Source organism: Carassius gibelio, chromosome B2 (assembly GCF_023724105.1).
Source record: "Carassius gibelio isolate Cgi1373 ecotype wild population from Czech Republic chromosome B2, carGib1.2-hapl.c, whole genome shotgun sequence".
In the NCBI taxonomy this organism is placed as follows: Eukaryota; Metazoa; Chordata; class Actinopteri; order Cypriniformes; family Cyprinidae; genus Carassius; species Carassius gibelio.
In genome coordinates this window covers 25176357-25204342 of record NC_068397.1, presented here as the reverse complement: position 1 = coordinate 25204342, position 27986 = coordinate 25176357, and the positions used below count along the sequence as shown (strand labels likewise).

The window sequence follows — 27986 nt, the reverse complement described above, 5'->3', positions numbered from 1 at the left end:
ATATAATTGTATTATATATAACCCTGACATAGGCTAACAAATATAAAATACTTATGAATCTAAAATATTAACATGATAAAACATATTTATAATAGATTATCTTTCCAAATTTGACGCAGAAAGAGCCGATGTGCCCGCCTCATTCACCCGGGGTGTGTTTGACGGCACTGTAGGTCGTTTTCTCTTCACACAGCTGCCGCTTTCCGTTACAGCCGGTGAGCGCGCGCACTGTCGCTCTCCACTGCGTTTGAACGAACACCGAGGTCACGTGAGCGAGACGGCAGCGGCGGGCACGGTGGCACCGCAGTGGATACACAGGCAGCTTTGCTCCTGTGCACCACCACAATCTACGATCAGAAAGAAGCCGAGCGAAACCGAGAAAACGCGACCAGTGATGACGGGTCTCCAGTAACGCGTCTGCTCGCTGTCCATCCGCGCTCACACTCATGCGGTCTGTTTTTGCACCGTGATATACACGTTTGACACCGTGTGCTCGGGAGACACAGAGAGGCACCGAGGCTCGGATGTGTTGGAGTCGCTATGGCAGACCGTGATTCGTTACCGCTGCCGTTGGAGGTGCGCGCGCGGCTCGCGGAGCTCGAGCTGGAACTGTCGGAGGGTGAGTAGGTGCCCGTTTTTCAGATCAGAGAGGGAGAAAGTGAACGACAGAAGGAGAGATGAACGGGTCTGCGCGCTCGATACATGTATCAGATTTAAGTGAGCGCGTGTTTGCAGAACCGGACAGAGCGGTTCCGGTGACCTTGGATGAGGACAGAAATTTGTATTTTAAGACTTTCGATAGGTTGCTATTGGGATGTATAAAGGTAGATGTGTATTTTGGAATTTAAAGTCCCTCTCTCTCTTTCTCTCGCTCTCATATTCCGTTTCCATTCTCCATTCCAGTGAGCTGTTCATAACACGGCCACCGCCTCTGTGAATATATAGGGCACGTAAATCACTTATAAGTGAAGCTGGTATGTGTAAAGCATTGGGACATTCGTCTGGCTTTCCTTTCTTGTGTATTCTGCAAGTAATGCGCTTGATCGTAAAGTTTCAAACACCCAGTGCATGTCTCTCACTCTGTGATATAACATGAGAAACCCATGTTATTTGAGATACTCCTGTCATACTTTACTGGTCAAACATATCATAAGGAATATTAAATGCACAAGAAAGCAAGTAAATAAATATGCAAGCAAGCAAATAATCAGAATTCATGATGATCGTAAAAGCAGCAATTTCATAGGGGTCAGTGAAAATGTTTTATCACTACCATTAATATTGACCAGCCTTGACATGGCTTTTCAATCTTTTATTCCAAGAGTCCTCAAATATAAGGATATCCCTGTGAGGGACCCCTTTCCTAAACTAAGATGATCGTTTAATGAAGCTCTATATCTTTATGTAAACAGACCTGATTATAGTGTGGGAAACTTTGGACGTGATATTGAAAAGTCTAAAATTATTTCCTTTTATTTTTCACAGTACTAAAGTTAAAATTATTGAAATATTATCTGCAAATTGTATTAAGTTAACGGTGTATGTATACACACAAGAGAAACGTCTTTAATGATAATTCTAAATTGTTTGTATACAACTTTGCCGAATAAATATCTTTCCATAGCAGCTTTACAGAAAAGCTTATGAGCAAACTAAAAACTGTGTTGAATCTATTTTTGAGCATATATATATATACATTGCAAAGAAGGAGAGGTGAGAATTTAGAAATAGATATAAAACAAAATTATGTGAAAATGCATTTAGTATAAAAAAAACCCCTCTATTTAATTTTTCCACTGACCCTGAGAAGTTTTGCGTGGGGTCTGTGGACCCTATTCTGAAATCCCCTTCCATAGAGGTCAGAAGTCTGCCCTACTTTTTGGACGGCGTCAAGGAGAGATAATTGTGTTTCTTATTCCTGCAATGTGAGAAATATGTTTTTACAAGTATGAATATTCCATGTAGTTTCTCATTTCTAAGCTGTTTACAAAAAAAGAAAACCCCGCTTTTCTAATAATTATACAAGAATGGGAAAATAGTTTTAAAAAGTTTCGGACGAATGTTGACTTGACCCAGTTCATGAAGACAGTGGTGCCACATGGCCAGTGAGTGCAGAATGTTTCATGCAGATTGCATCATTCCTTCTAACAGAGAGACCCAGAGTAGGATGATTCCCCTTATTAGGCCACATCTGCTGTCCCTGTGCACATGAGACAGCGCTCTGTTATTTTGTGTACTTCAATCAGATTTTAAATAATCCATCATTATGTTTGTTCCAGCCCAAACAGTTCAGGAGTTCAGAATGTTCCCATTGACTCCTGACCCTGCCCAGTGAAACGGGGTAGGATACTTAAGGGGGAAATATTTCCCAGAGTACCTTACGTTTTGGAGCTTGTGCATATACGTCAGACGTGCTTCAGTAAATTAGCATATGTGACATGCGCATTCATAAGCTTGTCGTATATTCCAATATCTTATTTGTGTTTATGGATTGGGGCATCTGTTGTCACTGTTCTGTTGCTTTGGCTTCTGGCCTATTTTCCACGCATGCTCTCAGTTGATTGGCTTTCTTGCCACAGGCAAATGTTTCATTGGTTCACAGTCTCTCATGCTGTATTCGGATTGGCTCTGCGGACAAAGGCTTATGGGGGCAGAAGAGTCATTCTGGAGGATTAGGGTCTTCATCTGATCAGAGTTACATTTACTTACACTAATGCGCTCATGCAGAATGTAATCGTGTATTTATGTGGTCTGATTTTGATAACCGACAAGTGTCTGTCATAGATTTATTAAAATGATAATACAACTTCTTCTTAAAGAAATGGTTTTAATAATGTTGCTGTTTATGGTTTATTGTGGATCCAAAAAAAGAATTCTGATTCTGTATATCCTTGGTGAGCAGCTTTGTTGGAATGATTGCAAACAGGAGGACTGTGTGTAGAAATGGGTGTGTTAAGAATTACATTTTTACCTGTGTGTACAGGTGTCAGCACTGCACGGGCACAGTTATTACGTTTACATGTGGGATTCTGTAGGGTATTAAGGTGTTACAGCAGGACTCATTATATTGGCAATGAAAAGGAAATATACACACTTGTAAAATAAAAGTTGGCATCTTATGGTTATGTTAAGAGCATTTTTCCAAAAAAAGGAAAGTATATTTATAGTGGAAAAAGACTTGTTCTTTTAAGAACTGTTTACTGAAAGTTTCTTTGGGAAACCAAAAACGTTTATTTTATGGCATCGCTGTGATCCCCCCCCCCCCTCTTTGTAGCATTTAATTTAAAAGCATAGACACTACATATTAATACATTGCACTTTTTGTCCAAATACTGTAAATCAGTTGTTGTTGTTTTTTGTGTGTATATTTAATACTCCGTTTCATAAATTATTGTGCATTCATGTTAAATGATAGAGATTATTAGATGTAACTGTGAGGTTTTATTTATTTATTTATTTATTTATTTTTACCATCTGCCACTTTCAGTTATAGGGCACACTTCTGGTCACTGTGACCCAGCTTACCCATCAATTGCATAAAGGGTGTTTTTAAAGCGATAATTCAACCAAAAAAGAAAGTTCTGTCATTACTCACCCTAATGTCCTTTTTCTTCCATGGAGCACAAATGGGAATGTCCTTATCAGAATTTCCAAGCATGTCTTTTCATACAATGAAGGTCTGTTTCTCACAGAAAGCTATCGTATGGCTTCAGAAGACTTGGAAAATAGTACACAAGTCATGTGGACTTCATTTATGATGCATTTAGGGTGCTTTATTGTTATTTCTGGAGCTTGACCCTGTTCCCCAATCACTTACTGAATGGAAAAGAGCGGAATGATCATTCTTTTGTGTTTCACAGAAGAAAGTAATACAGGATTGGAATAACATAAGGGTGAGCAAATGATGACATTCTCTTTTTAGGGTAAATTATCCCTTTAAAGGGGAAATTATTTATGTGAGTACTATCTCAAATGAATATGTTGAGACTACTTAACATTTTAAAATAAGGCTTGTGGGTTAGTACAATCTTACTTTTCTATCTGCAGAATTGTGCTGCCCATGTTTAACTAGTAAACATGACAGTTTAGACTTCTGGTTGGTCAACCAGCCTGAGCAGGTAGGTCAGGTATTGTCTCACTATAGTGGCCCAAAGAGAGACTGAATGGGGTGGTGAATTATCACTTTAAAGGTGAAGTGCATACTTCACCTTTAATGTGATATTTCGCCACCCCATTCTGTCATCATTTCTCACCCTCTTGTCGTATCAAGCCTGTGTGCCTTTCATTCTTCTGTTGAACACAAGGTGCTCTGCAATGACAGTGCCTGCAATAGGAGCTTTCGAGCTTAAAAAATGACACAAAAGCCCAGAAGAAGCATCAAAAAGTCTTTTGAGACTGTATGATACTAATTTTGCACCATGTGATAAAAATGCTGAAATTAAAGTAGTTTATTGACATCTTACCCTTCAAGAGGTTGTTAACTGTTGTATCATTGAGGAAATTAATTAACACTGATCGAAACATGTTTGAACAGATTTTGCTTACATACTCCAATTGCACCTGCACATAAACATCTCAACTTGTGTTTTATCAGTGTGTTTTAAGTGTGTATTTCTGACTATGTGAGAGGGAAGCATCCTGCAGCTAAAGGAGAAGTGATCCAGTCGAATTGCTGCATTTGTAGAAAATGCATGAGAGGAGAATATAAGTCTGTGCAAGTTTCCTGCTGACATTTTGCAGTATTCTGGGGGCTTTATTTAACATCACAATTCACTTAAAAAATGAAATACTCAGATACATGAATGATTTCATTTTTACATTAATAACAATGAATAAAGATTTATGTCTGTTGATCACACACAATCAGCATATTGCTTTAGAAGACTTATATAAATATAAATAAAACTCTTAACCCATGCTATTTTCTGCTGTATTATAGTACTTTATTCTAAATTTGACGTATGACAGCCCCAGTCCCATTCACTGCCGTTATACTGAATAGAATGACCCGGATATTCTTCAAAAACTAATCTCTTTTGACCTACAGAAGTGAAATACAGGTTTGGAACTACATGATGGTGAGTAAATAATGGCAAATTGATTCTGATAAGGAAAGACTCACTATCTCCAGGTGTCATATTCACCTTGAGTGAACTATTAGTAAGCCCTTCACCCTCATTTCTGCTTTCATAACCAACTCTCTACATGTATTATAAACATAAGTCTTTCCTTGTTGTTCAGCCCAAGGCAGTTTGAAGCCTAAAACAAGATTTGGTAGCTCGGTTGCAATGCTTGTGTTTGCGATTTAACGTTCTTCTGAGATGTAGTGTTATGATTTAATTTTTAAAAACTTTTTTCATTATTAATTATTAATTAAATGTAATATTTATGTTTTAATAATTAATAAATCAATGTAAAAATCCCAGTTCGGGTAACCTTTTTTAAGATTAAAGGGTCTCGGACCATCCAAGTCTGCATTCAAACAGCTAAAAGGGTGGGGGCATTTTTTATAAATGCTAGGCTCATTTTTTTTCCTTTCCAATGGACCACTGGGCACTTTCCAACAATGAATATTTTGTGTTGTATATATAAGTGGGTTCTCTGGGTGTGCAATTGTAATATTTGACCTCATAATGTTGATTAAGTGAACAGCTAGATGCATAACCTTTAATGCTTAATATGTGTGTATGTTTATTGGGGGGTTGTCATGGGAAGTTACTCTTTCCAGAACTGCAGCTGTCCAAAAGACTGTCAAGATGCTATTTTTATCCCCCCCCCCACCCCTCGCTCAAATATACAGTATACACATATACAGCTTACTGCCTCAAAGATAGAAGCCATTTCTCTTTTATTATTAGAATTATTCATAAGCGTTATATTTAGTTGATTTAATCATAAATGTTGTTTTATAGAGGGAATGTTATGCTCTTTCTCTGAAGAATTCTGCTCTCTCCTAATTTCCATGCTTTTGCATTCGTCTAGAGCTGCAGGCTATCTTAGAGCAGAGTGTGTGTGTTTGTGAAAGACGTGACCTACATACAGTTTTATTATGCTGTTTATGATGGTGTTGGTATTAGATTGGTTGGTTAAGCACTCACCTGCTAGTCTTACATCTCTGAACGGGAAACCTGCAGAACATCAGCCAGAGACGGAAGTTCAGAGCGGTCCTATCCTGTCTGACAGAAATCTCATGCTTTTACATGAATTAAAGGATTGCTAAAAAGGGATCGTGGTCGTGATGCATAATTTCATGTTGTATTACTGATCTTTTTTTTTTTTTTGTAATTAAATTGTGATTAAATCATTTTTTCCAGTTACACTCAATTTAATCGTTTCATTACACAACCCAGACAAAATGTCCATGTGTACTTTTATTCTCTGTCGTTCATCTGTTATCATTACTAGAGTGATACAAGTCTAAACTACAAACCAAAAGGAAGCAATCTGCATAATCAGCCATCAATAATCAGCTTCAGATTCAGGTCAGATGACTCTCACACCTTCAGTGAAGGTCTGAACAATGGAGCCTGTGTTTCAGAGAATCATAAATGACTATTATACTGATGTTATCATGCCTTCTTGTCATGATCATTGCTGCAGGCCAGTAAGCTGAGCTCTCTGAAGGAACAGCAGGTCAGCAATTTCTGACTGTGTCTATACCAGATTTTACTTACTAAGCTTGTCTGAGGTCCTTCTGCGGGATAGAACCACCTGCGGAGCTTCCCAAAGAACCTAGATGTTTTTATGTAACCTGAATTAAGCAAGATGCTGGGAGCATTCCTTAGGGCAAAATGAAAATCCATGTCAAATGTGATGTTTGTGCTTTGGCTCTCCTAGCGGTGTTGATGGGAGTTCAAGAGAGAAGGAGTGATCTGGATTTGTTGATGAATCTAGAGTCCAGAGTGTGAAAATGTCTGAAATCAAAAGTTAAAATATAATTTATTCTTGTGATGCAAAGCTGAATTTACAGTATATTAAAGGGGTTATATGATGTGGCTAAAAAGAACATTATCTTGTGTTTGGTGTAGTGCAATGCATTTATGCAGTTTATGGTTAAATAAACACATTATTTATGGGCAGGTTTTTATATTGCGGCAGTTGGGGGTTTAGTGCCTTGCTCAAGGGGCACGTCAGTCATGGTATTGCTGGCTCAAGATTTGAACCCACAACCCTAGGGTTAGGGGTCAAACTCTCTAACCACTAGGCCACGACTTCCCACTTTATTATTATTATTTTTTTTTACAACTTAATGCATCATTGCCGAGTATGTTCATTTCTTTAAAAAAATCAGTGACTCCAAACTTTAGTCAGCCATTTTATTTTTTTATGATTTTTTAGGAGTTTTAGACTAATCTTTATTGGCCAGTTTTATTGATTCGGTGTCTTTTAAAAGCTCATCTTGCATTCACCTTTATTGCTTGAGCTTTGACCTGCATTTCAAAAACCCCTTTTTCCACAACGGTAAAGTGAACTGTACTGCTGGCTCCTCTGAGCTCTGTTTAACAAGGTGTTTTCTCTCACAGATCTGGCTGAATTCATACAGCGTTCTCTGTGAACCCAAGCATGTAAATCCCACAGGGTCGACTGTTTCTGAGAAACCTTGCATCAACAATCCTCCCACGCTCATTTACTCAGATCACATGCCATAACGTGCCAATTCTAATGATCCGATAGTACGAAAGCCACTAAAGCATTGCGATGATATCTGCTTGCTTTCTAAATGGGGTTCACAGCCACATGTTTGGCTGTTTATATTGACAAGCAGCCATATCTAATAAAGTGGCCATTTAGCTTGTGTTTGTGTGTGTGTGTGCAGAAGCTCTCATGGACATCCATTTGTTATCTTGGATTTGATTATGTGTATGTGTGTGTGTTTGCTCAGGTTTCAGGATATGCATATGTTATGTTGTCTTTGAATGTGCACGTATGTTATGTAAAGCTCGACCTAGTAATCCAGTTTTTGGTGTGACGTTTTCCCCTCCAGGTCTGTGCATGTGTGTACAATCAAATCTTTTTTGTTGAATTCCGAAATGTATTTAAAGTTCAGTTATTTTCTCCCTCTGTTGTTCATAATGGAGAGGGAGTCTCATGAGAAAAAGGCCCCCATGTGTTCATTTCCTGCGGGTCTCTGAGGGGGCCACCACACCTATGTTGCCATGGATATCATTTGTGATATTATTTTGGGATGCAGGCATGCAGCATGATTAGACTTGTGTTTGTTTACTAGAATCCATCAGCCACACTAGGTCAACACTAAATCATTTAGGAAAAGATTTGGGAATGATTTAAAATATTAATTTGAACAGCATCCTGTAAGTAATTCTGTTTTCTGCTGTTTATTCTGTGTGAGTGTGTGTGTGTTTCTGTGTGTTTGAAAAAATATTTTTTGGGGACAGTTATTTTCTGAGATTATATTATAATGCAGTGTTATTAAGATTTTGATTAGATTGCTGTCTGAATTTTATTTGTTTATACTCTGTAAACTAAATATGTCTCTTAAAGTTGCATAATCTGGGAAAAATGTAATTGCAATGTGTTTACTCCGGGTCAGTTGTCCTTGTTTGGAGTGCTGCACAATTTGGCCCTAAAGGTTGTGATTTAATAATAATAATAATAATAATAATAATAATAATTGTTGTTGTTGTTGATGAAAGTGTTAAAATAAATATTACTTATAGTACTAATAATATTGCTTGTTATATTGCACTGTAAATTGAAAATCAAGTATTTAATAAAAAATATGATAATATTATGATGATAATAATAATTATTATTATTATTGTAGTTGTTGATAAGTATAAAAAATTTATATTGCTAATAGTACTAATAATATTGCTTGTAAAATTACACTGTAAATTGAAAATCAAGTATTTAGTAAAAATATAATAATAATAATAATAATAATTTACATCTGTAAAGTTGCTAATTTAATATTTATGGCTGTTTTTAATTCTGTTCAATTCTGGGATTTCAGTTTTATTTCAGTGCAACTGCACTGTGTTCCTGTGGTTCAGTGGTAAAGCATTGTGTTAGCAGCGTAAAAGGTTGTGGTACTGGTAAAAAAAAAAAAAAATATATATATATATATATATATAGCCTGAATGCACTGTAAGTCGCTTTGGATAAAAACGTCTGCTAAATGCATAAATGAAAATAAATGCAAAAATGAATTAATTAACTTCTGTGAATTCTGATGAAATTTTCTTTTAAACACACTTTTAACTCATGCGTTAGTTGCTTCTTATCTGTGTGTCTCATCCATTATTCCTCCTCATGTGTCAATTGCAGTGCTTCCAAACATCTTTACGGCGACATTGTTCTGTTTGGTAGGAGTAAAGTTTACATACAGGACATGAAAGTCATTCTTTTATATGTTAAAGAATCATCTACTGAAGTGTTTATCTAACTTGAATTTACTGGCCACTGCTTATAAATCCATGTAGAACTGCAGTGTCTGAAGAAAAGTTGCAATGATTGGAGTTTTATTTATTTATTAATTTTTTTTTTAGGTGATATCACCCAGAAGGGCTACGAGAAGAAAAGATCCAAACTTTTACAAGCTTACCTACCTCACACACCAGGTAACACACACACACACACACACACACTATTTTACCAAGCAGTGTATGTTTTTTATTGTGTTAAGATTACATTTGTCCCACTGTGTTTGTCACAGGGGCAGAGCGCCGCATCCCTGTCACACCATCTTCATCGTCTTCCTCATCCTCCCGCTACCAACGACGACGGTCCACTGGCACAAGGGATGAACGATACCGGTCAGGTGAGATAAAGGGCACAGATTTACACAAACACACACACACACACACACACACACATTGTGTTTCCACATTCCACGAGCTAATGGTTTTTGTACTATACAAACTGCATTTTCTATCGCCCCAAACTCCTCTCAAAGAAAACTTTCAGAATTTAAGATTTACCAAAAAACTCATTTTGTATGATTTATAAACTTGTTTTCCTAATGGAGACCTAAGAAATGTCCCCACTAGGTCAAAATTTACTGGTATTACTATTCTTGTGGGGACATTTGGTCCCCATAACGTTATAAATACCAGGTACACACACATACACACACACAATATGATATCCAGGAGACATAATTCAAGTTCTTTGTAGTTTATGCCATAATTTCATAAATTTAATTCCTGAATGAACCAGTTATTTTAACTATACACTACCTATGTGTTTTTCAGGGCTGATACGGCTTATTACCGATCAAGTGGACCATTAACTTATATACATGTCTGGTGTAAAACTTAAAATTAAGTTCAAAATTAACAATAACAAGGACTTTGACAAAAAATATTTTATTTTTATTATAAAATTATTAACTTATTATATTTTATTTATATTCTATATAAAAATACAGAATAAACTTTTGAAAATTACAGATACGATAACCGTAAAAATGATTAATATTGGTGCCGATATTTTGTCTACCACTAATTTGAACAAATCCATGAATGAATGGTCCATTGACTTGCCACCACATACTGGTGTTTTTATTTTTATTTTCATCATTTCATATTTTTGTATTCAAAATGTTATATTTAAAACATTCATATCATAACACTATTTATGCAATTTACATCTGCATACAGTTTTAATTCATAAATTTAAATTCATTTTGAAAATATTTGAAATGTAAGAATTCAACATAAAAGATTACACATTTAATCAGGTTAGAAAAAATGCCTTTATAAATGTAAAAATTCCCCTAGAAGTCAGTCTAAGGGAACAAATATAGCCCTTTGATGAAAAATGTACTTCTGTCACTGAAGTACATGTATTTTTATTATATAAACGTATTATGTAAAATGTATTACTAAAAATACTACCGTCTTTCAAGATTATTTTTTTTGTGCATCTATTGTAATAAATACATTAAAGAAGATTGTTCTGTATTTTCAGAACATGTGATTGAGCTTAGATGTAGCAAACCACTGAATAAACCCTCTTCCTAAATAAACCTCAGAACAGGCTATAAAAAGAGCAACTCTGCTGAACTGTATTCTACACAAACACATGCATAAACATAAGAAGCTTTTTGCACTCTTTATGCAGTTATAAAAACAGTCTCTTTCTTTCAGATGTTCACTCAGAAGCTGTTCAGGCTGCACTGGAGCAACACAGCGAGAGAAAGATGGCTGTGCTGTTGCCATCTAAGAGGCAGTCGCTGATCGGTCAAACCTCCATGGACACGTACACCCCTCCTGGTGTGTGTGTGTGTGTGTATGTGCATATATTTGTGTGTAAGAGCGAGTGAGTAAGTGTGTGAGTGACTGTTCTCTCTGTGTCTCTGCAGACTCGTCCTCCGGCTCTGACGGTGAGGGATCTCTGGGGAGGGCTGGAGGTGTCAGCGTGGACTCTTGGATCAGCAGAGCTCTCCATGGCTCACCTTCAACATCATCGTCATCATCGTCGCACAGCAACAGCTCTGCTAATGCAGCCCGACTCGCAGAGACTAACATACACTCATACGGCAGTAAGAACGTGTGCAAATATTCACAAGGCAGTGAATAAACACAGATACTGTCATGTTATAAATTAGTCTTTAGGTCACTGTCAGTCAACTCAGATTTTGCTTTCAATATTACTGTAAGTGTAGGAAAAACAAGCCTCTCACATTTAATTCAGTTCATATGTTATAATTCTTTTGGGCCTTTTTTGAACCTCCCTTATCAAGATCATCTAATTTTAGCAAATCGCTTTCCATCTCAGATCCTTGCATTCACTTTGCCAGTTATGTTTGCCTAAACAATTTCAGCCAATCAGCTCCTCATGTCCAGCTCACTTCAACCTATCATTTCTATTTTCCCAGCCAATTTTAGCCAGTCAGCTTCTGACTTCATATGAAACTTCAATTCAGCCGGTTGGCTTCTCATTCTCAATGAACTTTAGCCAAACAGATCTTTGTGCTCAACTTAGTTCAGCCAATCAGTTCTTTTGTGCCCATCCAATTTCTGCCAATTAGCTTATAATGTTCAGCTTGCTTAACTCAAACCACCCAATCAGCTTCTAGCATAATAAAAATAGTTATATACTAATGAATTTACTACTAATATGACTGCTATAGGTTAGCTTTCTGATTTCTCTTTAAATTTCTCCCTTCAGTTGGTCCGATGTCTCATCTGTCTCTAAAAAGGTGGGGCTTAAGAGAAATGGGTGTTTCTGCTGAGAATGGAATAGTTGTCAGGCACTCCAGTGACTACCAATCAGATCGCCCTTGGTCGTCTCTGGATTCTGAGGGTCAGTATTTCATGGTTTGTTTTTTTTGGAGCTAAAGACTTGTCTGAGATTAAAAGGAATATTTCACCCCAAAATGAACATGCTGTCATGATTTACTCACTCTCAAGTTGTACTGTCCCTTTAAGATGAAAAGTACACAAGGGTTAATTTTACTGTGTCTATATTTGCATTTGGGTTCACTTGTGTATTTTATCAACATATTATATATCAATGTCAATAATTGCATTTGCTTTTAGTTAAAAGGTTTACCTCGACAGAACTGTTTGATATGCATTTTCATTTTACCTTTCATCACATTCCTGAATAACTGATAATGAATAGTCACATTTATTGGGGTAAATATTACTATACTGATGAGTGAATGTGTTCGTTTGTGTACTGCAGACAGTCTGTCGGCCCCACCTGACATCACCAGTTACATGCCAGACCCCGCCCCCATCTCTGTTCAACGCCCACAGGTCACCATGATAGCCAGGCCCCCGCCCAAATATGGCAATGCTGAGCTGATGGAGACAGGAGATGGTGAGTGTGTGTGTGAGGTTTTTGTTTTTAAATGTGTGTTTATTCCAAAAGGCTCAAGTTTGCCATCTATTATAATTGGAAGCTATTCATTGTCCATGAAATTCAACTAATTTAAAATGACCAAAGAAATACTATTCAATTTAAATTTGTTTTCTGGTTCTTACTATCACTGTGAGAATTTTTTATTTGTAGTAAAATTGCATATATGTGTGTAGGTGTGCCTGTCAGTAGCCGTGTGTCGGCGAAGATCCAACAGCTAGTTAACACCCTGAAGCGACCCAAGCGAAGACCCCTGAGAGAGTTCTTTGTGGAGGATTTTGAAGAACTTCTGGAAGGTAAAAATATTTTCCCCTCTTTTTGTATCTTCTTGTTTTATTTCAAAGATGAATATACTTTAACAGTAAAAGTCAATGAATATAATACCCTGCACAAGTTCTCAGAAACACTTCTTCAGAAACACTTTCACAGTTAATGGCAGGTCAAAGGTCTTGAAATTCATTACTCTCCTATTAAAGGCTCCACACCCTACAAAGCAGTTAATTTGATCTAGCTTTTTTTGCAGAGATCGAGGTGAAGTGCTTAAAGGGATAGTTCAACCAAAAATCCAAATCCTGCCATCATTTACTCACCCTTGTTTTGTCTTTTTCACATCTATGATGTCATGAGAGTGAGTAAATGATGACAGAATATCATGGAAGATGAATCTTTAGGGAAACTATTCCTTGAAATTAACATAGTATGAATCCTGATGATATAGAACATGGGTCTCATCAACATGCAAATTCATTGCTAACCTTCTCTTAACGTTTGACGTGCAGTGCAGCAGCCCGATCCTTCTCTGCCACGCCCAGAGGGGGCGGAGTCAACCCCCATACAAGGAGAGGAGCTCAACGGACTCAAGAACTGCCCCGCCTCCCTGGAAGCAGCCCTTCTGCGCTGGGGTGCCATTGCACCCAAAGCTCCCTGTCTGACCACTACACACAGCAATGCCAAACAACCATACACACTTACATATGGTACACATGCATATATATTCATAGCCATTCATTTGATTTATTGTCTTTGTTTAGGGTGCATATTTATATCTCTTTGCTTCCATGTTTGTAGGCAAGCTCTGGTCCAAGAGTTTAAAGTTGGCCTTTAACCTTCTCCACAAACTGGGATCCAAACAAGAGCCAATCATTCACCCTGGAGACAGGGTAAGACTGTGGATGAATTGTTAGGTCATATGTATTTTTCTAAAATCTCCTTTTTAATAATAATAATTAAAAAAAGGGTACTCTTATACAGCAAAGATGCAATAAAATGAACAAAATGTGACATTTTCTGTTCATCAAATAATCCCCAAAAGTTGTTTCCACAAAAATATTAACTGTTTTCAATATTGATAATAATAAGAAATATTTCTTGCAATTTTAGGTTAAAACATCTTAGATTTACACGTTAGTCTGGGATTAGTCTTAAGCCTTGTCTGTAGAAAAAAAAAATATTTTAAATTGTAATATTTCACAATATTAAAGTTTTTAATGTATTTTTGATGTACTAAATACAGACTTTGTAAACATAAAATACTTCATTCAGAATAATTTAAAAGAAAATGACTGATCCCAAACTTTTGAACAGTTGTGCATAACCCTATTATAAAGACAGAAATACTATAAATGTACACTATACAGACATATATTCAAAAAGCGATGACTGTGTGTGTGTGTGTGTGTGTGTGTGTTTTACTGTAGGTAGCATTGGTTTACCCCAACAGTGACCCAGCAGCATTCATGGTGGCGTTTTATGGCTGTCTTTTGGCTGAAGTTGTTCCTGTTCCAATTGAAGTACCACTTACAAAGAAGGTATTTTCTACTGCAAAAGAAATCCAGCAAAAACACATCAGCCTAGGCAGGACTGCACATATTTAGAAGATTGAATAATTAGTCATTATGAAAAGAATAGTTACCCAAAATAACTTTTAGAGTTTTACAAACAATTTTACAAGAAGAAATTTGCCTGAGGTGTGCCCTTCTGCTCTCTCACCTCAAAGGATGCTGGGAGTCAACAAATTGGTTTCCTGTTGGGTAGCTGCGGAGTTGCTGTGGCATTAACAAGTGACGCATGTCATAAGGGTCTTCCCAAGAGTACTAGTGGTGATGTCATGCAGTTTAAAGGTTTGTTTGTTAGAACCACCTGCACATGAGTCTTCACTAAGGAATATTGTTGTGTGTTAAACATATATGTGTGGTTTCATCCAGTTTGTAAATGTTTGTGTTGTGTGTATATGTGTGTATTCAGGCTGGCCAAAGTTGCTCTGGGTGCTGACTGACTCCAAACATTTATCTAAACCCCCACGAGAATGGTTTCCTCTCATTAAAGATGCTAACAATGACACAGCATACATAGAGGTAACAGATAATTTAATTGTGTGTGAAATTCATTTAGATTTTTTTTTAAATATATATCATTATTTATTTAATAGTAATATTAATTAATTATACTTTTTTTTTAAATAATCCAATACTGTTCAGAAGTTGTTGGGTTTTTTTCAGTTTCTTTTTTTTTAATAAGGAAATACTTTTATTCAGCGTGGACACATTAAATTGATCAAAAGTGACAGTGAACACATTGATGGCTATATATTATATTTATATTAAAATAGTAGTTATTTTAAATAGTTAAAATATTTATTTACTGTATCAGTATTTTTGTTCACATAAATGTGAACATAAACTTTTTATCAAAAGCAAGAAAAGATTCGACAACCCCAAACAAACAATAATGTATATATAAAAATGCATTTTTATATAATTTATTTTCATTTGTATTTATATGGCAGATTTTAAGATTGCTTAATATATGCAGGGGAGCTTGTACTGTAGTTCTTTGACCTCCTTGCATTCATGATGAGAGTGGTCGTGTTTTGTGGTTGATTGACAGTATAAGACCTGTAAGGACGGGAGTGTGCTGGGAATAACTGTGACAAGAATGGCGATGCTCACACACTGCCAAACGCTTACACATACCTGCGGATACATTGAGGGTAAGATATCAAAACATCACACTTTCACTCAGATTCTTAAAGGTATCACTTTTATCGAAAAGAATATGGTGTCTTGTCATTCCAAAGCCATAAGTGGTTTGTGTTTGTTTGTGTTTCAGCTGAGACTATGGTGAATGTGTTAGACTTTAAGAAAGGCATCGGCTTTTGGCACAGTGTTCAAACGGTAATATAAATGACTTAATTTACTGTATTTTGTCATTTATTCGATTTTTTTTTAACACTTCTTTTTCCTCTCTCTATAGAGTGTGTTGAATATGTTACATGTGGTCAGTGTTCCATACGCACTTATGAAGGTGAATCCTCTGTCCTGGATCCAGAAGGCCAGCCAATACAAAGGTACACACACAGAAACACACACTTTTGATCTCCTGGCTTTTTGGATGGTGTACACATCTCCTACGTGTTCAAAGATCACCTATCACTCTAATCGGAAGCAAAATCTGCTGTATAAAACAAGAACACACACAGTGTTACACATTCTGTTCAGTAATCATTTTTTTCCATGTGTGTGCAGCTAAGGTGGCGTGTGTGAAGAGTAGGGATCTACACTGGGCTCTGATGGCCTACAAAGACCAGAGTGACACCAACATGAGCTCACTGCGAATGCTGCTGGTCGCTGACGGATCAAATCCCTGTGAGTGTGTGAATGATGAATCAGACCCCCTTGAGTGTGTGTTACTGATGATTCAAAGCCTGTGAGTGTTACTTTGTGAATTGAGCCCCGATGTAAATTCTCTGTCTTTCATTCCCAGGGTCGATATCCTCCTGCGACGCATTCCTGAATGTGTTTCAGAGCATGGGCTTGAGGTCAGAGGTCATATGCCCGTGTGCTGGCTCCCCCGAGGCACTAACTGTAGCTGTGAGGAGGTATAAATACACTCACACTCTCTTTGTGCACACATCATTCTTGTGCTCAGGAGTCTGTTTTCAGTTTAAACTCATTAAAATGGGAGGTTCTGTCTTTTGTGGTTGCACATCACAAACAACATATCCAGGCCTACGCACATTCATGCACAAAGACACATGCAAAACTATTAAGAAATACATCTGACTCAGATTTTAACATCATGTAGTGAAAACTGCTTAATAAATCATTAAAATACATTTAATTGTGTTTGTGTGTGGTCTAAGTTTAAAAAGTGTTATCAGATGGATATTGCACTATATCACCATAGAGTCTGGTTCACATGGCCAAGAATTGCCCAAATGAACAAAAAAGGCTGCCTGACCGACGTGTAAATTTATCAACCACTCTTTACTTTTATATGTGCCATTTGTAGGCTGATAAATCTTAAATCAGATTTTCCCAAAGTGCAAAATGGAATAAATAAAGTGTGACTGTAGAGATCTCAAATATCGAGAAAAAAAAGGTGAAAACTGTAATAAATATTAAGCAGCACAACCGTTCAAACAATAATAATAGTAAGAAGAAATGTTTCTTGAGCACCAATAATCTGCATTTTAGAATGATTTCTGAAGGATCACATGACACTGAAGTAATGGCTGCTGAAAATTCAGGAATAAATCACATTTTAAAATACAGTTCTTTTAAATTGTTGTAATATTTCAAAATATTTTTACTGTATTTTTTACTAAATAAATGAAGCATCGGTGGTGCACAAGAGACATTAAAAAATATTTAAAAAATCTTACCAACCCCAAACTTTTTAACGAGTCTTCATAAAATACCACGAGTCTCCTCATGTTTTATACTTTTATGTTTTGTGTTCTTTTGGTGACACATTCAGTGGGATTTTGTGGGTGCAGATGCAAGGTTTTGGTTGTAGAAACTACACAATTGTATAACTTTTATTAAGGACTTTGAGAATGCCAAGCAATATTCACATCAGCCAATAAAACCTCTTTTGTCAGAGCTTTTGCAGCTCCAGGAAGCCAAACCACACAATTCCAAATTGTTTATTAAATCTGGGAAATATTGTGTCTATGGTAACATAATATTCTGGCAACACATATGGACATGTTTATTCTTTCATTTATTTGTATGCATGTGTTTTCTGTCAGGCCTCAGGAGGGCAGCTCTAAGCCAGCAGGCCGAGGGGTCCTAAGTATGACGAATCTGAGTCACGGGGTCATCCGAGTGGACACCGGAGAGAAGCTGTCCGTCCTCACTCTACAGGATGTGGGCACGGCCATGCCAGGAGGTACATTAATTACGAGAACATGAACGAATGAACATCCCCAAAGCATCTTGATTGAGGTCCAACATCTACGTCGTAAACCAGCCTAGAGCAGTTCAGCGCTGTTTTCCTCATGTGACCACAGACCTCATCAAACGACTTTATGGTTCTCGTAAAACTGACTTTTCTCTTTCTCTTTCAGCAATGGTGTGTGTTGTTAAACTGGAGGGTGTTCCTCTACTGTGTAAAACCGATGAGATTGGAGAGATCTGTGTGTCGTCTGTTGCCACGGGAACGTCATATTATGGGCTTACAGGAATGAGCAAGAACACATTTGAGGTGTGAAAATACAATATATACAGAATATACACCAAACTGCAATATGTTAAGATTCACTGCTGTTTAAAAGTTTTAGTTTTTTTAATTGATGCTTTTATTCAACAAGGACATATTAAAATGATCAAAAGTGACGGTAAAGACTTTTACAATGTTACAAGATAATTATTTTTCTTTTGATGTTTCTATTCCTCAAATTCCACTAATAAGAAGTGTTTCTGGCAACATTTTCCTTGAGCAATTAAAAAATATTTTCAGTGTTTTTTCTTTTTTTTTTTTTTTTTTTAAAGTGTAATAATATTTCCTAATATTACTGTTTTACTGTATTATACATTCTAAATGCAAAAAAAGAAAGAAAAAAAAAAGTAAAAAAAAAATTTATTATATATAAATATAACATTTTGTGCGGTTATGGTGAGCAAGATACTTTAAAAAAATGTTTTGAACAGCAGAGTAAATCATTTTTGATTTACTGTAGTATGGTAAAAAAAATCACTTTGTTTTTTCACAATGCATTTGTAGCTGGTTTTACCTGGTTTCTACATTTATTCATTTAGTTTATGTCTCTGTGGTGCAGGTGTGTCCAGTGGCGTGTGACGGTGGATTGGTCAGCGACTGTGTATTTGTGAGGTCAGGTCTGCTGGGGTTCGTGGGTCCGGGTGGGATGATCTTCATCTCTGGTACACTGGAAGGACTGATGCAGGTCGGGGGTCGGAAACACAATGCTGATGATATCATCGCTACAGCTCTTGCTGTGGAGCCCATGAAGTTCATCTATAGAGGAAGGTATGTATTAAAAGTAAGACCAGAATACTTAGGGTGACCATATGAGCCATTTTCCAAGGACGTGTCCTTGCCAGGATTTCTATATTGCCTAAAACATCCAAAGTTGTTTGACCAATAACATGCAAGTATGGTACATAAATGATTTTAATGCATAAGGAGCCGTCTGCTCTGCTCTATATGGCGCTTATGAATGTCATACAATGATCGATCTGCACAGCACAAACAGCCATATTCTGGATATTTTAGGCAATATAAAAATCCTGGCAAGGACGCGTCCTGGGAAAATGGCTCATATGGTCACCCTAAGAATACTACTCTAGAAAGAATCTTGTTTTTCAATCCATCTGAGGTTCTCTCAATGCTCGCTCTGTATAGGACAGTGGTGTTCTCAGTGAATGTGTTGTATGATGAGAGGATTGTGCTGGTAGCAGAACAGAGACCAGATTCAACTGAAGAAGAGAGTTACCAGTGGATGAGCCGAGTGTTGCAGGTACACACACACATAACCAGGCTCAAAGTTAGCATTTTTCCTGTCCTTGCTGAAAGCAAAACTGCTGGACTAAGCAACAAAGTGATAGCCAAACAGATCAGATTCAATTGAATGTATAATTATCTATGTGAAGATTTTGCACTACTGAGATTTCACTGTGGGTGTGGCAACCTACCACGACATGATAAAAATAGAAAGCAAGTGAGCGGCAACAGGTCTTATTGTTGTGGCATCACTCATACGGAAAAAAACTCATTGAAATAACAGAAATTTCTTGGCTGATTTATTGCGTCTGGTCATATTCTTTCTACAAAATAAAATTATAGGTTTAAAATAAGAGATATTTATGTGTTCTATAATTGGGATGGTTAACATCTGAATGAAATAAATGACTTTAAAAAGTAATTTAATGATTAGCATTCATGGATTCTAGTTTTGTTATTGTACAAAATATCTTTAAGTATTTAAATGTACACTCCTCTTTCAATAGTTTTAAGGTCAGTACAATTTTATTTTATAGAAGTTCACTCTTTTATTCAGGAAGGATACATTAAATTGATCAAATGTGAAAATAAAGAAATCAGTGCTCTTCTTTTGAACTTTCTAATAATTCAATTTTCACGGTTTCCATGAAAATGTTAAGCAGCATAGTTCTTTTCAACATTGATAGTGAAAATATGTTTCTTGATATGCATATTATCAAATATGCATATTAGAATCATTTCTGAATTATCAAATGGTGTGTGCCTTGACATCACAGGAATAAATTACATCTTTAAAATGTATTCAAATAGAAATCAGGTATTTTAAATGGTATTAATACAAAATGTAATAATTCATAATACTGTTTTTTCTGTATTTTACCTAAACCTTAGAACATTAGTGTACATTTTTTGTTTAGAAATATATTTATTTCAAGTGAAACTCTTTTTGAACTCTTTTCAAGTGAAGCCATTTTGGCTTCAGTTGTGTTTATTTACAGAAGGCCCTAAAGTCACACCTCTGGTCTTTTCAGTGTGTTGATTATATGATTAAGGTTATCAATAATTAATTGAATTAACAATAAAGAGTTCTTTGTACAAACTTGTGTGTGTGTGTGTGTGTGTGTGTGTTTAGGCTATAGATGGGATTCATCAGGTGGGAGTGTACTGTCTGGCATTGGTTCCTGCCAACACCCTCCCCAAAACCCCTCTGGGTGGAATCCACCTGTCTGAGACCAAACAGCTGTTCCTGGAGGGGGCGCTACACCCCTGCAGCATCCTCATGTGCCCTCACTCCTGCATCACCAACCTGCCCAAACCAAGACAGAAACAACCCGGTACATAAGCCTTTGTGTGTATGTGTTATAGAGCATAATGTGTTTGTGTTACATAGAAAACGTGTAAATGTTGTGTGTGTTTGTTGCAGAGGTGGGTCCTGCCTCTGTGATGGTGGGGAATCTCGTTGCAGGAAAGCGAATGGCTCAGGCCAGCGGACGAGATCTGAGTCACATGGAGGAGAATGAGCAGGTGAATTCAGAGACTAGGATATTTTAGTGCTGAACAACTGATCACAGCAAGATTGATATTGTGAAATGAAAGGCTGCAATTTAGTGCTCCATGTTTTGGAGGGAAGTGCGGCACTGTGTTCATTTATATGTGAGCACCTCATGATTCAGTGTTTTTTAAGTGTCTTATTGGGGCTCAGTTCACAGTAAATGATGCCTCACACAGACTTCATCTCTACATGTGTTGTGTGTTTGAGTCGTTTATAATGTGCATTTAGGAATGCAACATGCACCAACCATTTTACCAGATTTTTAATTGAGAAAAGTGTTTAAAACCCGTTGCCCAAAAATGAGAAGATTGCAATCATCAGCTGTATGTGTGAGTGTGTTTGTGTCTTTTTTTGCTCGGACTGATTTTTCTTTCTCTTATGTGAATTCCAGTTCCTGTTTTTGTCGGAGGTGCTGCAGTGGAGAGCTCAGACAACGCCTGACCACATACTTTACACACTCATTAACTCACGGGTAACACACACATTTATTGCTTTCCTCAGTTCCCTTCAGCAGTGAGTGTTAATAATATTATCAAAAATAAGGAGCAATGCATATTGTGTTTTTATAAATGTGGTTTCTGTTGTTCAGGGGGCAATAGGAAGCTCTCTGACCTGTCTACAGCTTCACAAGAGAGCAGAGAAAATCGCCACTTTACTGTATGAAAGAGGACAGCTACGAGACGGAGACCATGTAGCATTAGTTTATCCACCAGGTAAGCACACACTTTGCGTTAACTTAAATTGAATGTGCAAATTAATACATCAAATTATTTGCAAATAATTGCATTTCAGTATTTGCTGAGAAAAGCTTCCAAATGAAGATGTTTTAAAGCTAAAGGCACTAAATAGATTTGAAAGTTTACCAATAAATCTGCAGTAATACATCTCTGCCTTCATTTCTGCCAAATTAAACTGTAAATAAATGATCACAATTTTTGTTGTCAGAGCACTAGTTAATATACTTCACACCAGCAATATGCTGAGTTCTGTTTCAGTCTAGAAATCCCATCTGTAGTTGTTTTTTTTGTGGTGCTAATTGTAGCATTTCATTAAGTCAGACCAGCTACAGCTTTCTGTAATTCACATTCAGAAGCCGCCTACTCCAATTTAATCTCATAACATCAAATTTGCTTAATAAAACATTAAGTTAAACCTGTCACATTACAATTAAATACATAACAAATGAGAATGAAGAAATGTGCGCTGAATTCCACCTTTTTTTCACTGTGCAAATGTTATTGTTTTACAAAGATTTCATGTTCGTGTTTGTTTGCATTACAGGTTTAGATTTGATCGCCGCCTTTTTCGGCTGTCTGTATGCAGGCTGTATTCCTATAACTGTACGACCACCTCACCCTCAGAACATCTCCACTACACTACCTACAGTTAAAATGATCCTAGAGGTGAGGAGACACACACACACACACACACACACTCAAAATAAGTCCACTACACCTACAGTTAACATGGCTTAAATGATCAGAGAAGTGCCTAATAGTTAACCCTAGTTTATCATATGTAATACTCAAATTTATGGCCTCTATATTATCATCATGATCCAAACTTTGCTGAAGAACCTGTTGATCATGATTTTCTAAATTAATAGTTTATGCTTTTTTAGCAAGTAAAAGTCATTTTATTATAATTCTAAAAACGCCCTTAAGGACATGGTAAATGTTTTTTTTTTTTTTTTTTTGCTGTAAAATCTAAAATAAATGTAAGAATCAGTTTTATATGATTTGTAATATTTCAAGATGAACACTGGACAAAAGCATCATCATTGTTTTGTATTGCATAATATTTTGTCCACCTCAGTTAAAACTACTCAGCTTTGATCATAAAACTAAGCATTAAAATATTATAGTTTTTTATACTGTTGTATCTCTACATAACAAGCCATCCGAATTTCATCCTATATTTTGAATATAAATGGCATGTTTTTTGCTCAATTTTGGCCTCTGAATAAAATTTCCTTCTCGAGTTTAAGCCCTATATTCTCCAATATTATAAGCCTGACGTATCAAGTAGGATTCTCTACAAAAATGTTTATGCAGGTTTTTTTTTGTTTAAAGGTGCAATCAACTGTTCCATGTCAGGATTAAATCAAGTGTACTGCCTGGCATTGGTTCCTGCCCTTATAGGGTTAAATAAAATATCAATGATTGTAAATGTGATGCATTATAGAGTGAGATTTTAAAACATTACCGTTTTTCATGAATAAACATGCTGGTGTGTGCAGGTGAGTCGTTCAGTGTGTGTTATGACCACCCAAGCAATCTCTAAACTTCTGAAGTCCAGAGATGCGTCAGTGGCTGTGGACTTTAAATCATGGCCTCCTATCCTGGAAACAGGTGAGTCTTTCAGGGACATAACATCTTTGTTCAGAATCACCCCCGTCAGATGCTCATCAGAAGTGTGTGTGTGTATTTATTAGACGACTTGCCAAAGAGGCGTTGTCCTCTGCTGTATAAACCATGTGACCCTGACTCACTGGCGTATCTGGACTTCAGTGTGTCCACTACAGGAATGCTCGCTGGAGTGAAGGTTTGACTCCTCATAATTGTTACTGATGTTTTTATGTATGGATTGCAGATTGATAAAGTTGTAATTACAATTTCTGTTTTTCTCTCTTCCTTTGAAGATGTCTCACAATGCAACCAGTGCCCTGTGTCGCTCTGTTAAACTGCAGTGTGAGTTGTATCCCTCTCGCGAGGTGGCCGTGTGTCTCGACCCATACTGTGGCCTGGGCTTTGTGCTGTGGTGTCTCTGCAGGTACGGACTACCTATGCGCTCACCTGAAATGCGCACAAAGATGCCAGCATTTTTATTTGTTTATTTGTGTTTGCGTGTAGCGTATATGCAGGGCAGCAGTCTGTTCTGATCTCTCCCATGGATCTAGAGGTGAATCCTGCTCTGTGGCTGCAGTCCGTCAGTCAGTTTAAAGTCCGAGACACGTTCTGCTCGTACTCTGTGATGGAGCTCTGCACAAGATCTCTCAGCTCTCTCACTGATTCTCTAAAGGTATGCGCACACACACTCACACAGAATTGTAATCTGCGTCTCGTTAAATAACATTTTCTTTCTATTTCACCGCTGTATTTTTGTGTCTCTATCAGGCCCGTGGGATGGATCTGACCCGTGTGCGTTCGTGTGTGGTTGTGGCTGAAGAGAGGCCCCGTGTTGCTCTGACGCAGTCCTTCTGTAAGCTCTTTAAGGACGTGGGGCTGCACCCGCGTGCCGTCAGCACTGCCTTCGGCTGCAGGGTCAATCTCGCCATCTGCCTACAGGTCAGTATTGGCCAGAAAGTGACACGCATCTGATTTCATAGTCTAATTGCATCCCAGTGTTCTTTTTTTCCTTTTACTAGTCATGTAGTTCATTCAATTCACTCAACTCACTCAATTGAGTTTTTTCATTTACTTCTTTAATATTTATACATCACATCTTCCTCTCCTCTCCTCATGTAGCCTCATAGGTTGGGGAAACTTGCTGAGCAGGTATGACTGAACTTTAACTGATCCTCATCATTTCATAGCTCAGTTAATACAATCATATATTTAGATGTGGGACAGGCCTAAACCAGAAACTCGGCAAAATTTCACCTAATAATCATAATTGACATATGCCAGAAAATATTGTTTTTTGTTGTCAGTATCACACACTAGGGTTATAATATTGAATCCTCTCCATGCACTATACATTTGTAAATTTTTGTTCACTGTTAATGCAAGTCACCTTGAGAGTAACCGTCTGCCAGATAAGCATGATGCTTCATGTTTCAAAGTAAATTTGACTGCCCTTTAGAGAAGATGATTTTTATGTTTGTGCAGGGAACATCAGGACCGGATCCTACGACTGTCTATGTGGACATGAGAGCACTGAGACATGACAGGCAAGACACACACACACACACACACACACTTTCACAAACATATCAGGTATTTCGCTATTTCTATTCTAAGAATTAGAACAGATACGCTACCAATCAAAAATCTACAAATTGGGCACAAAATAGTGCCTGAAACCTTTTAACAAATGGTCTGTAAAAGAAAGCCCTTAGTTGCCTCAGAAGATGAAACTAAATATTAAATAATGAATTCATTTTCAAAATGTTTTCTACTATATAATACATTTAAAAATTTGTATGATTTATTTCTGGTTTTGCCATTTCTGAAGTGTGTGTGTGTGTCTGTGTGTGTTTGTAGGGTGAGACTGGTTGAAAGAGGATCTCCACACAGTCTAGCACTCATGGAATCTGGGAAGGTAAATTAGTTTTAGGTAATAGGTAATTCATTTGTTTTCTTAAATCAAACGTAAGCCACATTCATTTTTGAATCATTTTTAACAGATTTTACCTGGTGTACGCATCATCATCGCCAACCCAGAGACAAAGGGACCAATCGGAGACTCTCATTTAGGAGAGGTTAGACTAAAAAGCACTCTCTCATAATAGATCAAAAAAGATCTTCTCATAACCAAGCATCTCACTTATCTTTCTATTTTAAAATGAGTGCAGATCTGGGTCCACAGTCCACAGAATGCCAGTGGGTACTTCACAGTATTTGGAGAGGAAAATGTGCGTTCGGATCATTTCGGAGCCAGGTTGAGCTTTGGAGACACTCAGACTGTGTGGGCCAGAACCGGATACCTGGGGTTCCTGCGCAGGACCGACCTCACTGATGCAAGTGGAGGTGTGTGTTCAGTGTATGCTGTGCTTTTTGTCACAAAGATAGTTGCATTGATCTGCTTAATGAGTTGATTCACTTGTGTGTGTTCAGAAAGGCACGATGCCCTTTATGTGGTGGGAGCGTTAGATGAAGTCATGGAGCTGAGAGGTATGAAATACCATCCCATTGACATTGAAACGTCCATCATCAGGGCACACCGGAATATCACAGAATGGTGAGCTCACACACACAGCCACATATTCACACTGAGGACAGTACACTATGTACTGTAAATATGCTAATTAGTTGTAGGAGCTATGTCATCTGATTTATTTTATATTAAAATAAAAGTATATAAAAGTATACCGTTCAAAAATGTGAACATGTGAAAATTTTCACCAAGGTTGCATAATGCAAATACTATTTGCTCAGCCTTGCTGAATAAAAGTATTAATTTCTTTAAAAGAAAGTCTCATAGACCCCAAACTGTTAAACAGTAGTGTATACATATCAAATATACTTTTTTTTTTTTACTGGAAATACAACCCAAAACATTTCATATTTTGCGCAACCGTGTAGGAATACTTGTTTATGATGATTAAAATAGTTTATAACTGAAAGCTATTTCAAAGGTATGGTCAAAACTAAGTGTTGTTGTTCATAACAACTGAATAATAAGTCTGAGATCTGCACACACACAAAAAAAACATAACATTCACATTCAACATAAACATGTGTTTTTACTGGCAGTAACGAACATCTGTATTCAAGGAAGCAGATGTTTCCTTCAGATGTCTGTGTGCTTAAACCAGAAATGTTATTATTCAGGTAGCCATCCATAAACTTGTCTGCTCAGCAAAGTTTCTCTTCATAATGTTGCTGACAATGGAGGAGTTGACCTGAGAGAGAAAACTGACTGCAGATCAAGAGTTTATGCTAATGCCTAGCGATGTTGCATTGCGCAAACGTGTGAAATGGAGCTTGCACAGCTGTTTTGTATTGACTTATTTCCATAGATTATACTTCCTCTCTCTCTCTCTCTCTCTCTCTCTCTCTCTCTCGTTCAGCGCCGTGTTCACATGGACGAATCTCTTAGTGGTGGTGGTGGAGTTGGACGGTTCCGAGCAGGAAGCTCTAGATCTGGTTCCCATGGTAACTAATGTGGTTCTAGAGGAACACTATTTGATTGTTGGCGTGGTGGTCGTCGTGGACACGGGCGTAATTCCCATTAATTCTCGCGGAGAGAAGCAACGCATGCACCTACGGGACGGCTTCCTCGCCGACCAGCTCGACCCCATATATGTGGCTTACAACATGTAGAAACACGCACACTGATGATCTTAAAGACGAGCTCATTCTCATGAGCTCAGGCACAGCAACCGTGATTTCCAGCACTTTCTCACTGTATCACTTCTGTCAGCCTACTAAGTGTAGATTGAACACCCTCAAAATAGCAAAACACACTTGCATATCATTCACAGAGGGACTTGCAAGACTCCTAAAGCATATCATTTTTATTTTTTGTGTCGCCCAATATTTAGCTAGTGTTGTTTTTTTGTTTTTAACTTGCACACTAAAATTTAATTGAAAGAACAGGGGATTTTGTATGATAATTATTGCTGTTGCCAATTAAATTCATGTTATTTATTTGTGTTTTTAAACAAATATACCTGTCATATTTGTGCTTTTACGTAGCATATCGTTGTTTTATGCTTGTCTTTGCTGTTGTCTTTGTTGATACATATTTTTGAAGTTGTATTAGAATATCACAAACTGACTTCATTAGCATGTTTATCATTTTAAAGATACTAATGTTTATTCATTTTCATAATTGTTAATTATGTACAGAAAATTGTCTCAGTTTTGTCTAGCTTTTGTGATATCATTTTTGTGATTTAATAGTTTATCATATCTGCACTGTGATACGCATAAATATAGTCTATGTGAACTAGAATTTGCATTCTAGATTCATTGCCCAGCATCAGCTGATCTCTCCTGTTTTATGTCTATATCCAGAGAGACAGAGAGCGAGGGAGGGATGGAAAGAGTGACAGAAAGAGGACATATGCACAATGTGTGTTTATTATATTATCTTTATTTATTTTTGAAGCTTCCATTATCTGTAAGATACAAAAGCACTTTGATTATGTCACGATGTCTTTTCATATGTCAATAAAATATTTTCAACTATT

The 27986-nt window shown here is 37.1% G+C and overlaps 1 protein-coding gene across 1 annotated transcript; it reads left to right on the top strand.

The window, feature by feature from the left end:
• The first annotated feature begins 145 nt into the window (after nt 1-145).
• dip2cb (disco-interacting protein 2 homolog Cb) lies at nt 146-27986 on the top strand. Its single transcript, XM_052547606.1, has 39 exons — nt 146-619; nt 9510-9581; nt 9677-9781; nt 11112-11237; nt 11327-11506; nt 12136-12270; nt 12655-12792; nt 13008-13127; nt 13611-13808; nt 13900-13991; nt 14529-14639; nt 14828-14951; nt 15076-15185; nt 15718-15820; nt 15940-16004; nt 16084-16177; nt 16356-16475; nt 16594-16708; nt 17864-18003; nt 18182-18318; nt 18893-19101; nt 19477-19591; nt 20708-20909; nt 20999-21099; nt 21519-21599; nt 21717-21840; nt 22409-22530; nt 23367-23478; nt 23562-23671; nt 23769-23899; nt 23980-24148; nt 24244-24414; nt 24595-24624; nt 24958-25019; nt 25333-25390; nt 25476-25550; nt 25644-25818; nt 25906-26029; nt 26862-27986. Exons 1-39 carry the CDS (start codon nt 541-543, stop codon nt 27112-27114), a joined length of 4788 nt encoding a protein of 1595 aa, XP_052403566.1. The 5' UTR covers nt 146-540; the 3' UTR covers nt 27115-27986.

What these genes read in the sequence shown, in the direction of transcription:
- dip2cb (XM_052547606.1), top strand. Translation starts at nt 541, where the DNA reads ATGGCAGACCGTGATTCGTTACCGCTGCCGTTGGAGGTGCGCGCGCGG. An exon ending in CGAGCTGGAACTGTCGGAGG is followed by an intron (nt 620 to 9,509) that starts GTGAGTAGGTGC and finishes TTTTTTTTTTAG; the next exon opens with GTGATATCACCCAGAAGGGC. An exon ending in GAATGCTCGCTGGAGTGAAG is followed by an intron (nt 23,672 to 23,768) that starts GTTTGACTCCTC and finishes CTTCCTTTGAAG; the next exon opens with ATGTCTCACAATGCAACCAG.